Source organism: Callithrix jacchus, chromosome 5 (assembly GCF_049354715.1).
Source record: "Callithrix jacchus isolate 240 chromosome 5, calJac240_pri, whole genome shotgun sequence".
Classification (NCBI taxonomy): domain Eukaryota; kingdom Metazoa; phylum Chordata; class Mammalia; order Primates; family Cebidae; genus Callithrix; species Callithrix jacchus.
Genome location: NC_133506.1, coordinates 138,270,357 through 138,288,053, shown reverse-complemented (window position 1 = coordinate 138,288,053; position 17,697 = coordinate 138,270,357). Strand labels below are relative to the sequence as shown.

At 49.9% G+C, this 17,697-nt stretch overlaps 1 protein-coding gene across 3 annotated transcripts in view; it reads left to right on the top strand.

Moving 5' to 3' along the window:
• The first annotated feature begins 3,196 nt into the window (after positions 1-3,196).
• WDR45B (WD repeat domain 45B) overlaps positions 3,197-17,697 on the top strand; it is a 63,158-nt gene continuing 48,657 nt past the window's right edge. For all 3 annotated transcript variants that reach the window (XM_035302250.3, XM_008997977.5, XM_002748853.7), the window contains exons 1-2: positions 3,197-3,366; positions 8,624-8,698. In XM_035302250.3, coding sequence (XP_035158141.1) covers positions 3,300-3,366; positions 8,624-8,698 — 142 coding nt within the window. In that variant the 5' untranslated portion in view covers positions 3,197-3,299. The remainder of the gene's footprint in view (positions 3,367-8,623; positions 8,699-17,697) is intronic.

Below are 17,697 nucleotides of genomic sequence, written 5' to 3'. Positions count from 1 at the left end.
TGGACAACAGCCTTCCTTTCCTCCCAGGCCTGGAGGCTCTGGGAAAGAACCTTGCTGCCTCTCCCAGCTCCAGGTGGCTGCCTGGATTCCTGTACTTGCTGAGTTAGGGCTGAGTGTTCCAGTCCCACTGCTTCTGGTGGTCTTTTCCCTGGATCTCCCCTCTTCCCATCTCTTCCAAGAGCATGGGTCATCGGCTTTAGAGCCCAGCCCAAAATCAGGATGATCTCATTGCGGGATCCTTAATTACATCTGCAATTATTCTTTGTCTAAAGAACCCCCATTCTCAGGTTCTAGGTAGACCTATCTTTTTTTTCTTTTAAGACAGGGTCTTGCTGTGTTGCCCAGGCTGGAGTGCAGTGGCATGATCTCAGGTCACTGCAGCCTCAGCCTCAACCTCATGGGCTCAACCCATCCTTCCTCCTCAACCCCCCAGGACACATCTTTTGAGAACCACCATTGAACCCACTGTGGTGGGGAGGGCCACTTTGAGTCTCCTGGCTAGGATACACCGGCACTACAGCCACTGGGACTGTAAAATGTGAAGTAAAATGTGAACTGAAGGAGGCCTCAAGGGTGGCATGCAGAGAAATTCAGGGAAATGCCCCTTACCCACGCCTCTCTCCTTCCCCCACGTGACGCGTGTTACAGCAGGTGCCCGAAGTGTGCACGGAGGAGAACCCAATGCCCTCCAGGGAGGAGCATGCTGAGCCCCTGGACGGTACTTAGGTCTCACTCTGTGATTTGGACCTGGGCCCTTGAGCCCTAGTCACAGCCTGGGCGGCCCAGCTCCACCATCCCGAGGCTCCTGGTCACTGTCAGAGAGGAGTCCCTCTCGAGGTATTCAATGCCCATAACACAGGAACCGCCTGGCCCTCTTCTGAATGCAGAGCAGTGAGTGGGCCAGTGCTCTGAGCTTAGAGCCCAGCTCCTTCCTTCTCATGGCTGAGAGATCTGCATCAGCTCAGGCAGGGCAGGTGGCTGTGAGGGGACAGGGCCAGGACCTCTTAGGAGATCAGGTGTGCTGCAGGGAAAAGGGAGGGGACAGGAGAGTGAGAAGGGGGGTAGAGAGGACCCAGGAGGGGACAAGAGAGTGAGGGGATGGAGAGGACCCAAGAGGGGACAGGAGTGAAGAGGGAGAGTGAAGAGGACCCAGGAGGGGACAGGAGAGTGAAGAGGGGGAGTGGAGAGGACCCAGGAGGGGGCAGGAGAATGAGGAGTGGGTGGAGAGGACCCAGGAGGGGACAGGAGAGTGAGGAGGGGGTGGAGAGGACCCAGGAGGGAACAGGAGAGTGAGGAGGGGAGGAAGAGGACCCAGATAGAGGCAGGAGAGTGAGGAGGGGTGGAGAGGACTCCCTGGCAGGGGCCACAACTCAGGCCCCCACAGTCATCCACTGCATGAGCCAAGCCCAAGGACAAAGCTCTGTGACCAGGAGGACCCCAGCAGCCTGACCCTAAGAGTGGAGAACTATGTCCTGTGGGCAATGTGACCTGAGGGGCTGTGCTGTGTGAGGATCACCTGTCCTTTAGGAGGGGTCCTAAGGGGCTGTGTCCTCTATGGGATGTGTATCCTGGGGCCTCTGTGTCCTGTGGTGGAGGTCTGTGTTGGGGTGGGGGAGCTGTGTGACCTGGGGGCACTGCGTGTCTGGGAAGGGGCTCCATGTCTTGAGGGCCTCTGAGTCCTGGGAGGGACCTCTTGTCCTGGGGGGGCTGTGTCTTGAGGGGGCTATGTCCTGGGGGAGCTGTATGTCCTGGGGGGGCTGTGTGTCTTGAGGGGGCTGTGGCCTGAGGGGCCTGGAGTCCTGCAGGGGCTGTGCTGTGTGAGGATCGCCTGTCCTTTAGAAAGGTTCCTAAGGGGCTGTGTCCTCTATGGGCTGTGTGTTCTGGGGGGACTGTTTGTCTGGGGGGGCCTGTGTCCTGGGGAGTCTGTGTCCTAGAGGACCTCTGTGTCCTGGGGGTCCTGTGTCCTGGGACTCTCTGTGCCCTGGGGGGCCTTTATGTCTCTGTGTCCTGGGGTAGCTGTGTGTCCTGGCGGGTCTCTGTGCCCTAGAGGACTCTGTATCTTGGGTGTTTCTGTGTCCTAGGGGGTGTTTGTGTCCTGGGGCTCTCTGTGCCCTGGGGGGCCTCTGTGTCTCTGTGTCCTGGGGCTCTCTGTGGGGGGCCCGTGTCCTGGGGCTCTCTGTGCCCTGGGGGGTCTCTGTGTCTCTGTGCCCTGGGGTGTGTGTGTGCCCTGGGGCTCTCTGTGCCCTGGGGGGGCCTCTGTGTCCTGGGGCAGCTGCGTGTCCTAAGGGGTCTCTGTGTCCTGGGGCTCTCTGTACCCTGGGGGGTCTCTGTGTCTCTGTATCCTGGGGGGTGTCTGTGTCCTGGGGCTCTCTGTACCCTGGGGGGCCTTTGTGTCTGTGTCCTGGGCCTCTCTGTGCCCTGGGGGTCCTCTGTGTCTCTGTGTCCTAGGGCAGCTTGGTGTCCTGGGGGGTCCTCTGTGTCCTGTAGGGTTCTCTGTGTCCTGTGGGACCTGTGTCCTGGGGGGGGGGTCCTCCGTGTCCTGGGTGTCTCTTGTGTCCTGGGGGGGTTGTCTGTGTCCAGAAGGATCTGTGTCCTTGGGGGGGGGTCTGTGTACTGGGTGTCCTCTGTGTCCTGGAGGACCTCTGTGTCCTGGGGCAGCTGCCTGTCCTGGAGGGTCTCTGTGTCCTGGGGGAACTGTGTGTCTTGGGGGTCCTGTGTCTTGGGGGGGTCTGTGTCCTGGGGGGTCCTCTGTGTCCTGGGGGGGTCTGTGTCCTGGGGGTCCCCTGTGTCCTGGGGGTCTCTGTGTCCTGAAAGGGGGCTGTAGTATGTGGCGGTTCTGGGCATGCCTCTCCTGAGGGATGAGGCACCGGGCCTCAGTTTTCGGTCAGCCTCCCTTCTCTCCCTCCTTCCTCTGACCGTCAGGTGTCGGTGCCAAGCTGTCAAGGCGCCATCCTCCCTCCCGCGGCGGCCCCGCGCCTGACAAGGCCAGGCCCTCCCTCCAACGCGCTCGGTGATCCCTCTCCGCTCGGCCCCGACTCGGTTAAACGCGCTCGGCGCTCCCTCCCCGCCCTGCCCCGACTCGGTTAAACGCGCTCGGCGCTCCACAGGCTGTCTGGCGGGGCGCGCGCGTGCGCTCACGCACGCACGCACGCACGTCCAACACGCACGCACGTCCAACACGCACGCACGTCCGACACTTCCGGCCGCGGCGGCCTGAGCGCCCGCCAGAGGGGACCAGACCACCGGCCCCTGCGAGCGGGATGAGGCACTGAGGAGCGGCGACCCAGCACCGCGGCGCCATGAACCTCCTGCCGTGTAACCCTCACGGCAACGGGCTGCTCTACGCTGGCTTCAACCAGGACCACGGTGAGCAGGCGCGCGGCGCGGCCCTGTCGCCCTGCCCGGCGGGGCCTTCCCGCGGCCCCGGGGTCCCCGACGCTCCGGCCTCTCCCGGGTGCCCCTTTCCGTCCAGGCCTTCCCAGCCGGGACCCCAGCCCCGCCCGGGCTCCCCTCCGAAGCCCCTCCCGGCCCTCGCCGCCGCTCCCAAACCGAGCCGGGGTCAGGACCAGGCCCGAACCAGCCCCCACTCTCCGGGCTTTCGCCCCCTGGGTTGTGGCCGCTCCGCGCTGGCGGTCCCGGACCGAGGGCGATGTTAGCGGGAGACGGCGCTGAAGCCGCCCTCCCCGCCGCGCCACGCCCACCCGGTCCCCCGGCTCCGCGCGGGCTCCGCGGCTGTCGGGGTTTTTCCCCTCAGCGTGATTGACGCCCTGCCAGGAGCCCCATTTCGCCCCGCACTTCGCTCGAGGCTCCAGCAGGGAGCCCGGGCTGGGCCGAAAGTCGCGTGGGGTCACTAGAGCCACGGGTCGGGTGCGGGTCTCACCTTTCCCGTCGGCTTCATCGGAAAATGTCACCCTCCCCACCCCCACTCCCATTCCCCGGGATTTTTCCTCGTGTTTGGTGGAATGAAAGGACCGAAGGAGGCCTTTGAGGGAAATCTTGCTGCTTTTCGCAAGGCGGAATCCAGGTGTAGGCACTGAATGATGTAAAGCCCCCAGAGAGGGCAACCTCCTTCCCCGCAGCTCCGCAGGTGCTTCGGAGCTGCCCGGGATGCCGCGGGGCGGTCGGATTCCCGCGGGGGGCGGGCGAGACCTGGATTCGGATGGTCGCCTCCCCACCTCCCATTTGAAGGGCGCACTCCCAAAGGCCATAATTGGGAAGGAAAGGAATGGCCGTTATTCTGCAACTGACTTCTGCGAGGTTTTACGTGGTGGCTTTGGAAGTTTTGTCTTGGAAGAGAATCCAGGCAGGTGCTGTATGATCCCGTATTTGTGAGGAATTTTTTTTTTTTTTTTTAAACGTTACATATTTTGAGACGGAGTCTCACTCTATCGCCCAGGCTGGAGTGCAGTGGCGCGATCTCAGCTCACTGCAGCCTTGACCTCCTGGGCTCCAGGGATTCTCCCCTTCAGCCTCCTTTGGTGGAAGTGGGGTTTTGCCATGTTGCCCAGGCTGGTCTCAAACTCCTGACCTCCTGTGATCCGCCGCCTCGGCCTCCCAAGTTGCTGGGATTTAGGCTTGTCTTCTCTTGAAGATAATGTGCGCGTCAGTGTTCACCACTCCGTGTGTTGGTGCACACTTTTCTACCATGTGTCAGCCTGCTTTCTTCCACTTTCCATGGGAAACACAAATGTTTGTGTATATACACGTACTCCATGCTGGCGTGAGCTACAGAGTTCCTTGGGCTGCTTCTGTAGTTCCAGGTTTGAGAGTGGGGAGTATTTGTGGATCACACATATTTAAAAGCACTCCGTCTCACTGACTGTGATGCCCTATGGCCAGTCAGGCTTCCTGGGTGCTGTCAGCTTCCCCAGGGTTGTGTGCTGGGGTTTCTTTGGGAAGAAAGTTTTGCTGAGGTAGCAGGGTGATGCCTAGCCTCCTCAGAGGATGGTTTCCAACCATTTGGTGTTTGTGATGCCTTCTTTTTACTGAAATGTACTATACCTGTAGAAGAGTACATGTATCATAAGTGTTCAGGTGATGAATTTTCCAAACTGAACACACCTGTCACCAGCAATTAAGAAATTGAATACACCTGGCCACCCTTGATTCCAGTAAATGCCCCACCTGGCTTCTAACACGATGGGTTCGTTTTGCCTGCTTCTGTACTTTCTTACTCAACATCATGCTTGTGATTTTTTTTTTCCATATTGAGTATAGTTGTAGATCAGTCTTTTTTTTTTCTTTTCCAAGATGGAGTCACTCTGTCACCCAGGCTGGAGTGCTGTGGCATGATTGTGGCTCACAGCAGTCTCCACCTCCTGGGTTCAAGCGATTCTCCTGCCTCAGCCTCCCAAGTGACTGGGATTACATGGTGGCCCCCCTGCCATGCTCATTTTTATTTTTAGTAGAGATGGGGTTTCACCATGTTGGCCAGGCTAGTCATGAACTCCTGACCCCATTATCCACCTGCCTTGGCCTCCTAAAGTGCTGGGATTACAGGTGTGAGCCACTATGCCTGGCCAGATCATTCTTAGTGATGCACAAGGTTCCTTTGTCCAGATATAGAACAATTCATATATCCATTTACCATGGTTGGGCATTTGGGTACATTCCAGTTTTTGGCTGTATAAGCATAATAGTACTACTATGATTTTTCTAGAACATGTCTTTCAGTGACATGTGTTGACATTTTCACAAGGCATATACTCCTATGTATCAGGGAGTAGAATTCACAGTATAGTAGATAGTACACATAGTTTTCCAAGTGGTTGCACCACTTCGCCCTCAACTAGCAGGTCTGAGAGTTCCCATGGCTCTACATCCAGCTCACATTTGGTGGTCGTTTTGGTGGCTATGTAAATCTCTCTGTGTTATTTGCATTTTTCCGATTTTTTATGTTTATTGACCATCTAAATATCCTCTTGTGAAATATATTAAGTCTTTTGCCCATTTTTCTATTGAGTTGTTTGCCTTTTTATTGTGGATTTTTAGGAGGTGGTTTGGGTATTTTTATTTTTATTTACTTTTTTTGAGACGGAGTCTTGTTCTGTCCCCCAGGCTGGAGTGCAATGGCATGATATCGACTCACTGCAGCCTCTGCCTCCCGGGTTCAAACGATTCTCCCATCTTAGCCTCCCAAGTAGCTGCGATTACAGGCGCCCACCACCATGCCTGGCTAATTTTTTTGCATTTTTAGTATAGACAGGATTTCACCATGTTGGTCAGGCTGGTCTTGAATTCCCAACCTCAGGTGATCCACCTGCCTCGGCCTCCCAGAGTGCTGTGATTACAGGCAGGAACCACCATGCCCAGTGGGTATCTTTATACAAGTGTTTTGTCAGAAACGTATGTGTTCTGATGAAGACAAGTATGGGGTTAAAGCTTGGGGAAGATGTAATGGTTGAGACAGGTAGATTAAACTCCTTTATCATTTTCATGTTTTCCAGCAAGGGATTCCTCTATTCAGATTATATGAGTCCAACAACATAAAGAGCGAGTTGTGATGCAAAATAACTTGCGATAACAACATAGCATTTTCAAGTGAGTTTCAGATTCCAGGCCCGAGTGAATTATGTTTCACAGTGCAAGAGTTGATTGGAAAATGTGTGCTTAGTTTACTGGGGTAGTTGTCAGAGGTCCTTGGATCTGTTATGGTCTACAGTTTTATAAGTGACTTGGACAAAAACACAGGCATGCTTTTCACATTTGGAAGGGTAGCTGATAAGGTAGAGTAATATGGCTCCCAAACTGGAATGGCAGATTAAATTTAGTAGAATGGAAATGTATTTATTTGCTTGTTTTATTTTTTTCTTTGAGATGGAGTCCTGTTCTGTCGCCCAGGCTGGAGCGCAGAGTGCAGCTCTGCGATCTCAGCTCACTGAAACCTTTGCCTCCCAGGTTCAAGCAATTCTCCTGCCTCAACCTCTGGAGTAGCTGGGATTACAAGTGCCCACCACCATGCCTGGCTAATTTTTGTATTTTTAGTGGAGATGGGGTTTCACCATGTTGGCCAGGCTGGTCTTGAACTCCTGACCTCAAGTGATCTGCCCGCCTTGGCCTCCCAAAGTTCGGGGATTATAGGCATGAGCCACTGTGCCTGGCCTAGGATGGGACTTTTTAGAAGGCCTTTGCATTTGGCTTTCACACCACTTTTGCAGTCATTGTGAGGAACCAGACTTTGCAACATTTCATATAAAAAATGAATGGAGGGTTTGTTTTTTTCTCTTTCCAGCCACAGCTTCATATAGCCAACAGTTGGACATGGCATTTAAGGAGATTAATATAGTCCTTGGGTCATATACAAGTATTCACACACTTTCATCTTCGCACTTAAGTGCTTTGTTCAGTTCGTGACAGTGATATTTATTTGGACCATGAACAGCCTGGTGTGTGACTTGGAGACAGTGACTAGGATGAATGACCTGTGTAACTCATTGAGACTAACAGGGTTTTAAGAAATTAGGATGATTTATAGGTGGGCGCAGTGTCACGGGAGACATCGAGAGCTGCCTTCTAAGAGCCATTCTGTAAATGGGAAAGGGCATCCTTCCCTCACCTTCCCAGTTCCTGGAGTCTGGGACTACCTCTTGTCTCCCCAGCACCCTGCCCGTCCCCTCGCCTGGTGTCCACAGTGGGCAGCGTTGCCTGCTTCATGGCCGTCGTCCTCTAGGTGTGTCCTTCGCGTGTGTCACTCACTGCCCCTCCAAGATCTGGTGTGATACCTGACACACAGCATTCAAATGTATTTGCAGAGGGTCGAGGAGGGAGAGCATCAGGAAGAGTAGATAATGAGTGGCCGGGTGATGGGGTGACCTGTGCAGCAAACCGCCGTGGCACATGTTTACCTCTGTAACAAGCCTGCACGTCCTGCACATGTACCCCTGAACTAAGATGGAAATGAAAAATAATTTTAAAAAAGAAGTGTATTAGGAACAAGAGGCCAGTGGTGAACGTTAGTGAGAGGCAGGTGAAGGGAAACGCTTAGTGACAGAGTGGCTGTCACTTCGAGGGAGCTGGTAAGGAGTTAAGAGTTTGGGCTGGTTGCAGTGGCTCAAGCCTGTAATCCCAGCACTTTGGGAGGCCGAGGCAGGTGGATCACGAGGTTAAGAGATAGAGACCATCCTGGTCAACATGGTGAAACCCCGTCTCTACTAAAAATACAAAAAATTAGCTGGGCATGGTGGCGCGTGCCTGTAATCCCAGCTACTCAGGAGGCTGAGGCAGGAGAATTGCCTGAACCCAGGAGGCGGAGGTTGCGGTGAGCCGAGATCGCGCCATTGCACTCCAACCTGGGTAACGAGCGAAACTCTGTCTCAAAAAAAAGAGTTCAAGTGGTAGCCTGGGCCACAGAAATGCCACAGAAGGATCGTGTGCAGCAGGGAAGTTAGCGTGAGCGACTCCAAGACTCCTTGATGTGTGCTAAAGGACAAACAGAATGTCCTGCTAGGATGTGTTTGTCACTGGGTAACCCTTGTACAAGGAAAGGAGTTGTGACTTAGCACACATCATGTCCGTGTGGTTTGAGCATCTGCAAGAGTCCTCAGTAGTCGCTCTTTTCTCCAGACCTCTTACTTTCCCCACTCCAGGCCAGGGGATTAATGTCTCTTTTTCACTCCTGCTTTAGGATGCTTTGCATGTGGGATGGAAAACGGATTCCGAGTCTATAACACCGATCCACTGAAAGAAAAGGAGAAACAAGGTAAGGGTTAACGGACATTTCCTGGTTTCTCCCCTTTCCAACCCTCAGAGTCTAAATTTAACCTTGCAGGTGGAGCTGGGAGGCGATGGCTATTTTTGAAAAGTAAATAGGGTTCATGGCCCCCCATAAATTTGGAGGGAGCTGTCCTCTTTTTTTTTTTTGTTCAGCTTCTATGTGTGCCGAGGGGTACAGGAGTGTGTTGAGCAGGCTTGGGCCCTGGCCTGATTTCTCTAGTTAAGTACTGATCAGCGTGAACTTCTTGTGCCTTTTCCCTGTCACAGCAGGGATTTTCAGAGGTTTTTTTGGCAGCAGAAACGTCTTTCAAGTAGTCTTACCTATAACCCTGGGATGTAAAACAGTAAGTGGTGCTTTATATCTGGGAGTTTATTTTGTAAGTCAGGGTGCATTTCCTTAATTGATGATAGGAAGACTGGCCTGGGAGCTTAGAGCTCAGGCTGCATCCACACTGTGTTCATTCAAGTCCTGGTTCTGCCCTTGACCAGGTTGCTATGTGACTGTGGGCAAGTTTCTCAACCTCTCTGGGCCTCATTTCCTTGATATGTGAAATAAGGTTGATAATAATGCCTGCCTCCTAGAGTTACTGTAAAAATGAGTTGGGATGTATAAGACACATAGATTGATGCCTGTACACGTTAGGTGCTGGGAGTGTATGACACCGCTGTCATTATCAACAGGAGCTGCCACCTGCATTACTCTTATAGAGGAAGTCAGTGGAACTGTCAAGTTACAGGTGGTGGTGGTGGTTTTCATGCATCTAGTTTACAGTTACTTTGTTTTGGTTGTGATAGTAAATTAGGACAGTTCTGCTTTATGCACATAGGTAGTTGCAACACTTTTTTTCTTTTTGAGACAGAATCTCACTCTATCGTCCAGGCTGCAGTGCAGTGTTGCAGTTTCGTCTTGCTGCAACCTCTGCCTCCTGAGTTCAGGTAAATCTCCTGCCTCAGCCTCCCAAGTACCTGGGATTACAGGCCTTTGCCACCACACCCGGAGAATTTTTTGTATTTTTAGTAGAGACGGGGTTTCTCCATGTTGGTCAGGCTGGTCTCGAACTCCCAACCTCAGGTGATCCGCCTGCCTCAGCCTCCCAGAGTGCTGGGATGACAGGTGCGAGCCACCGCGCCTGACATGTCTCTCTCATAACGCCACAGCAGCGTATTAACAGCTGCTTCCTAATTAATAAAGTGTTTACAGTAAATTCAACATTTCTTACAAAAATGAGTTAGATGGCCAGGCATGGTGACTCAGGCCTATCATCCTACCGCTTTGGGAGGCCAAGGCAGGCCGATTGCCTGAGCCCAGGAGTTCGAGACCAGCCTGGGCAACATGGAGAAAGCCCATCTCTACTACAAATATAAAAAATTAGCTGGGTGTTACAGTGTGTACCTGTAATCCCAATTACTAGGAGGCTGAGGCACGAGAATTGCTTAAACCTAGGAGGTGGAGGTTGCAGTGAGCCAAGATCATGCCACTGCACTCCAGCCTGGGTGACAGAGCAAGACTCCGTCTCAAAAAAAAAAGTTGGACAAGAAGCATCTAAAACTTCTCCAGAAAAGTATACCATTGATATGGTTTAGTGCATCCCGCACATACCGGTCCTGTGCGGCTGCCAGCCCTGCCCTGCTGTCCCTGAGCTTAGCATGCAGTGAATTCTCATGTGCACATGTGGCATGCTCCCGTTTCTAGCTTAAGTGAGTCAATAGGCCCTAACGTTGAAATGGATACAGTAGGGCCACACTGTCTTTTTGATGGCACATTTAAGCAGGTTGCCTCTGTGCACTTACATACTTATCTGCTGTTCTGTGTCTGGCAGCCTACAGTTTAACGTGAAGACCAGCAGCGGACTTGCCCTTGTTCCTTTTTAATTTCAGTGGTTTGCTTTCCCGAGTTGAGGGGAAGGAAGCCTGCATTGCAGTGTGTCCCGGATCTGGGCTTGTGGCATGTTCTCTAGTGTGACTGTGGCCTTGAGTAAGGAAACTGGGCTCTGAGCAGACTGCCTCTTCCAGATATGTTGTCCGCCACTTGACAGGAACAGGAAGCGGTCGTTCAGGGAAGCCTTCTTGGGGATCCCTGCTCCTTCAGTCATGGGGGCCAGTGTTCTCCCTCTCTGCCACATAGGTGCTGCATCCATTGCACACTAAGGTTTGTTGTTTCCAGAGACGGCTTGGCTGTCAGGACAGTGCTGTTTTCTCCTCTGGTAAGGCCCCTGGGACCCAGGAAAGGCTGCCCAGAGTGGAGACTGCAGCCTGTCATGGTCCTCATAGTGACGCTGTGGTATCACAGCGGAGGACTGGGATTTGACATACACACACAACCGAGAGTACACTGCAAAACAGTTCACTGGTCATGGGAACGAATGGAAGTGTTTCAGGAATGATACTTGAGTACCCCATGGTTGTAGACATAGAAGAGTGTACATGAAAAGTCAGCTGCACTTGTCACTTAAAAACACAGCTCTCCCATGTCAAGAGCTGAGTAGAACTTGTGGAACTTAGGTCCAGCCCGGTGAGCTTGCTCGGTCTGCAGGCTAAGCAGAGGTGTTCTGAGGCGTTCTGCTGTCTTCAGTGCGGCCTGCATTTCTCTGGGTGACCAGCACTCATGTGTCGTGACGTTGGCAGCCACACAGGGAGAAGTAAAGAGGACTCAGAGATCTAGAGGGCATGCCGCGTGTCTGAGGTTGAGCCACAGGTGAAGGCTGCTCATCCTGTGCCAGTAGATGGCAAGTGGGTTGTTGTCAGGCACCTGTTGGGCGTTGAGTGCTTCACTCGAGGCTGGAGATGGAGTAAGGAGTTAGACTGGCAGGCACCTTCATGGGACACACTGAGCATCTGTATAGTTCCTGACGCCAGCAGCCCACAGCCCACCCAACCTGATGCATACAGCCCAGGGCCTCAGAACATCTAGTTCACAGCAGGTCCTGTGAGCCTCATGCTCAGTGTACTCACCCAGCGTGCCAGGTGAAGGTGTCAGAGAAACGGGAGGCCTGCAAGGCGGTGGGGTCATGGGATGGGGGTGGGGTTGGGGATCACTGCAGGTGGGAAGGACACAGAGGTGGTGTGTAGCTTTGGGAAGGAGCTGGAAAGGGGAAGTTTCATGACCTGGTGGTGGAAGGTTAAATTGGTAGAGCCTTGTTGTGGAGTAATTTGGCAAGATGTGTTCCTTTTAGATACACTGTTTGATGCTGCTATACTGATACTAGTGCAACACTTTCCAAGATTGAAAAATGGGAGAACCTGAATGACTGCCATGAAAGTATTGATTATGGTGGTTATGGCACATCTTTAAAATGGTGCACTAATGCAGTAAGAATGCTGAGACCAGTCTGTGAATTCTGACATGGAGAGGTGGCCATGGCATTGTTAAAGGAAAAATAACTTAGAGAATAGCATAGGTGGTATTATAGGAACAGTGTTTATGCACAAAGTTTAGATCATACATGGCCGGGGGGAGTGGCTCACACCTGTCCTCCCATCTACTCAGGAGGCTGAGGTGGGAGGATTGCTTGAGCCAGGAAGTCAAGTGAAGATCATGCCACTGCACTCCAGCCTGGGTGACAGAGCAAGACCCTGTCTCAAAAAATAAAGTACATACATGATGTTTCGCAGTGTTTTCTACTTTTTGCTTATCCGTATTGTTTTATAGTAATGATGCATAATTTTTTTTTTTTTTTGAGACAGTTTTGCTTTTGTCACCCAGGCTGGAGTGCAGTGGCGCAATCTCGGCTCACTGCAACCTCTATCTACCTCCTGGGTTCAAGTGATTCTCCTGCCTCAGCCTCCCAAGTAACTAGGATTACAGGCATTCACCACCACGCCCAGCTAATTTTTTGGAAATTTTAGTAGAGACAAGGTTTCACCATGTTGGCTAAGCTGATTTCTAACTCCTGACTTCAAGTGATCCGCCCGACTCAGCTCCTGAAGTCCTGGGATTATAGGGGTGAGCCATCGTGTCTGATCTTTTTATTATTTTTTAATTGAGGCAGCATCTTACTATCTTGCCCAGTCTGGTCTTGAACTCCTGGCCTCAAGTCATTGTCCTACCTTGGCCTCCCAGAGTGCTGGGATTATAGTTATCAACTACTGTGCCTGGCCTCTTCATAATTTTTTGAGGACCTGCCATACTTTTTTCCAGAGCAGCTATATCAGACAGTACATGAGAGTTCCCATATCTGCACATCTTGACCGGTGCTTGTTATTTTCTGGGTTAAAAAAATATTAGCCATTCTGTGTAGTGAGCCATGCTCTCATCACTGCGCTCCAACGTGGGCAACCCTGTCTCAAAGGAAAAAAGTCATCCTGATGGGTATGAGGTGGAATCCCGTGGTTCTGATTTGGATTTCTCTGAGGACTAAGATGTTGAGTGTCCTTTCTTGTACTTCTCGGCCATTTGTAAATCATCTTTGAGAAAGAAATTCTTTGCCAATTATAAAACCAGGTTATTAATTTTTTTATTGTTGAGTTGTAAAACTCCTTCACATATTCTGGATATTACCCACTTACCAGATGTGTGATTTGCAGATACACTCTGCCATTCCATAGGTTGCGTTTTCCACTCTGTTGATTGTGTCCTTTGGTGCACAGAAGTTTTAAAATTGGATGTAGTTTCAAAAGCACATTGCCCTTGCTGCTTGTTTTACTTTGATTTGTTTTGTTTTTTTGTTTTGAGATGGAGTCTTGCTCTGTCGCCCAGGCTGGAATGCAGTGGTGCGATCTCTGCTCACTGCAACCTCTGTCCCCGAGGCTCAAGTAATACTCCTGCCTCAGCCTCCTATGTAGCTGGGACTACAGGCACCCACTGCCAAGCCCAGCTTATTTTTGTATTTTTAGTAGAGATGAGGTTTCACTGTGTTGGCCAGGTTGGTCTCAAACTCCTGTCCCCACAGATCTGCCTGCCTTGACCTCCCAAAATACTGGGATTACAGGCATGAGCTACTATACCCAGCTGTTTTCTAAAAGTTCTGTAGTTTAGGGTCTGTCTTTTTGGTGTTTCACACATTTTGAATTAATATTTGCATATGGTGGGAGATAAAGACCCAACTTCATTCTTTTGTTTGTGGACAGCCAGTTTCCCTGGAAGCATTTGTTGAGGAAACTCCGTTCCTCCCTTGAGTGGTCACAGCATTTGTTTGATGGAAGGTAATTAGCAGTTCTTCCCTCTCAGCTCTGGCCCATTGCAATCCATCCATCTCTTCAGGATTGTTCAAGTTAGAAACCAGGTGTTAACTGGCAGTTATGCTTCCTGTTGCATGGGGAGTGAGTTTTTGGAACAAGAGTAGCCTCAGTTGCTGGGGATTAGTGTCCTGTGCTAAGAGGGTAAAGGAGCTGTGGCCTTGGCAGCGGGGGCGGAGGGGGAGCATGGCCTCCCTGCGCCATGGTAATCATTGTGGTTTGTACTATAGCCACGTGCTGTTAAAGCCAGAATTACTTTGAGATGGCTTGTGTGTAAGTTTCTGTAAGAAGTTGTTTTCTTGGATCCAAGATGACTGATCTCTAACAGCTCGGGATTGTAGCTCCCAGTAAAAGCCCTCGGGAACAAGAGGATGCCACACTTTCAGATGAATTTTCGTCGCTCACGGACCAGAAGATTCCCAGTGGAGGAGCCCCATGGGTCGCCAGCGCGACTCTTGTGACCAGCACAGCGGTTTTGCCGGCGCCTCGGTGCAGCAGCTCTTCATGCAGAGTAAACAGGACTGGTTGCCCTTCTGACCAATGTTTGGAGCTCTGGGAAGGCAGAGCCGCTTTTTACAGACTCAAGAAGAAAGCCAGACCGGAGATTCCCGGGCAGAAGAGCACCATCAGTCTTATTGCTGCTGTTTTGGCTGGCGCAGTGGGTTGCTCAGATTCCATCGCTGGGAATCAATAAACTGGATGTCCACTCAGAAACCTAATTAGAAAGGCGGTAATTGTAAAGACGACAGATGGATAAATTTATAACAAAGGGAAGAAACCAGCCTAAAAAGGCTGAGAATACCCAAAATCAGAACCCCTCTTCCTCTCCAGGGGATTACAGTTCCTCATCAGCAACTGAACAAGCCCTGATGCAGGACTGTGTTCCATTAACAGAAGTAGGCTTCAGAAGGTGGATGATAAGAAACTTCTGGGAGTTAAAAGAACTTGTTCTAACCCAATGTAAAAAAACTAAGAACTTTGAAAAAAGGTTTGACGAAGTGCTAACAAGAATAGACAATATAAATATAGAGAGGAATATAAATGAACTAACGGAGTTGAAAAACACAAGAACTTAGCGAAATATGCACAAGTTTGAATAGCCGAATTGATCAAGCAGAAGAAAGGATATCAGAGGTCGAAGACCAACTTAATGAAATAAAACGACACGACAAGAATGGAGAAAAAAGGATAAAAAGGAATGAGCAAAGTCTCCAAGAAATATGGGACTATGTGAAAAGACCTAATTTACGTTTGATAGGTGTACCTGAATGTGACGGAGAGAATGAATCCAAGCTGGAAAATACTCTTCAGGATATTATTCAGGAAAACTTTCCCAATCTAGCAAAGCCGGACAATATTCAACCCCAGGTAATACAGAGAACACCACAAAGATATTCCTCAAGAAGAGCAACCCCAAGGCACATAATCGTCAGATTTACCAGGGTTGAGACGAAGGAGAAAATACTAAGGGCAACCAGAGAGAAAGGTCAGGTTACCCACAAAGTGAAGCCTATTAGACTTACAGCAGATCTCTCAGCAGAAACCCTGCAAGCCAGAAGGGAGTGGGGGCCAATATTCAACATCCTTAAAGAACAGAACTTTCAGCCCAGAATTTCATATCCTGCCAAACTAAGCTTCACAATTGAAGGAAAAATAAAATCTTTTATGAACAAGCAAGTACTCAGAGATTTTATTACCACCAGGCCTTCTTTGCAAGAGCTTCTGAAAGAAGCATTATACATAGAAAGGAACAAGCAGTATTAGCCTTTCTAAAAATATACCAAAACGTAAAGAGCACCAACATAAAGAAGAATTTATGTCAACGAATGGATAAAATAGCCAGTTAACATCAAATGGCAGTAACCCTAAATTTAAGTCGACTAAATCCCCCAATCAAAAGATACAGCCAAAACCTAACAGTATGCTGCATCCAGACCCATTTCACATCCAAAGATACACAAAGACTCAAAACAAAGGGATGGAGAAAGACTTACCAACCAAATGGAGAGCAAAAATAAATAAATAAATAAAAAGCAGGAGTTGCGATTCTCGCATCTGATAAAATAGATTTCACAGCAACAAAGATATAGGGGTAAAAGGATCAATGCAATAATAAGAGCTAATGATCCTAACACCCTGATACATAAGACCCATAAAGAGACTTAGACTCAACGAGACAGAAAATTGATGAGGACAACCAGGACTTGACCTCAGATCCGGAACAAGTAAACTTAATAAATATTTATAGAGCTCTCCATTTTAAATACACAAAATATACATTCTCCACTTTAAATATACAAAATATTGATCAGCCATTATTAATACCCATTTTTAGAATAAAAATTCCTGTTCTCTCTCCCTCTTTTTCTTCTTTCTTCCTCTCCTTCACTCCTTTTTTTTTCTCTTTCTTTTCTTCTTTTCTTTCAAAAAAAGTTGTTTTCATTGTGGATAATATGGATTTTTTTTTCTCTTGGGGGTTGTGGGGGGACAGGGTCTTGCTGTGTCACCTGAACTATAGTACAAGATGCAGTCTTGGCTCACTGCAGCTCAACCTCCTCGGCTTGAGGGATCTTTCTGCCTCGCTTCCTTAGTAGCTGGGACTACAGGCATGTGTCACCGCTCCTGGCTAATATTTTTAATTTTATTTTTGGTAGAGAAGGGATTTCCCTATGTTGCCCAGGGTGGCCTTGAAGTCTTGTGCTGAAGCAGTCCTCCCACCTCTGCCTGCCGAAGTGCTGGGATTACAGGTGTGAGCCACTGTGCCCGGCTGCCTAGAATTTTAAATATCTCAGAGATGAAACTGAGGCACATTTGAGTCATTTTCTGCAGTTATGACTGGAGAGGTAGAGGTCATGTCATTATAGACAGCTGGTGGGCCTTCGCCTCAGTGACATGGATGTACAGAAGGTGGGAGTTTCTCATCAGTGTTCCCATGTTGCTAGAGCACCGGTCATCCTTTTGTCATGAAAAACTCTGAAAACCTGTGGGAATTTTCCTCTTACATAATTCATGAACAGTTTGGAGCATTTCAGACTCTGGTGGCTCACACCTGTAATTCCAGCAATTTGGGAGGCTGAGGTAGCAGGTTCAGCTGAGACCGGGAGTTCAAGAGCAGCCTGGGCAATACCGTATGACCTCACCTCTACAAACATTTTTCTGAAAAAATTAAGTGGGCATGGTGATGTGTGCCTATATTCCCAGCTACTCAGGAGGCTGAGGCATGAAAGTCCTTGAGCCCAGGAGTTTGAGGCTGCAGTGAGCTGTGATCACTACACTCCAGCCTGAGCAACAGACCAAGAACCTGGTTCTAAAAAAAAAAAAAAAAAGCTAATGATAAAAAGCACTGAGCTTTTGCACTAAAGGTTTTTTTTTCTGAGAAGTCTTGTTCTGTCGCCATGCTGGAGTACAGTGACATAGTGACATGATCTCGGCTCATTGCAACTTCCACCTCCTGGGTTTAAGTGATTCTCCTGCCTCAGCCTCCCAAGTAGCTGGAATTACAGGCACACCACCATACCTAGCTGATCTTCATGTTTTTAGTAGAGACAGGGTTTCACCATGTTGACCAGGATGGTCTCGATCTCTTGACCTCCTGATCTGTCTGCCTCGGCCTCCTAAACATTAAAAGCTTTTAGTGTGCTTTCTCAGAGTTTACAGGTGTTGCTGCCTCTTGAAATGTGGATTTAAATATCTTAAACATTTTGCTAAGTTAGCTTCTTAGGGTGTTGTATTTGTATATTCAGCCTTTATGAAACAGTGAATATGATGACAGTAAACAGAAGCTGGAAATCTAGCACTCAGTATTTTTCT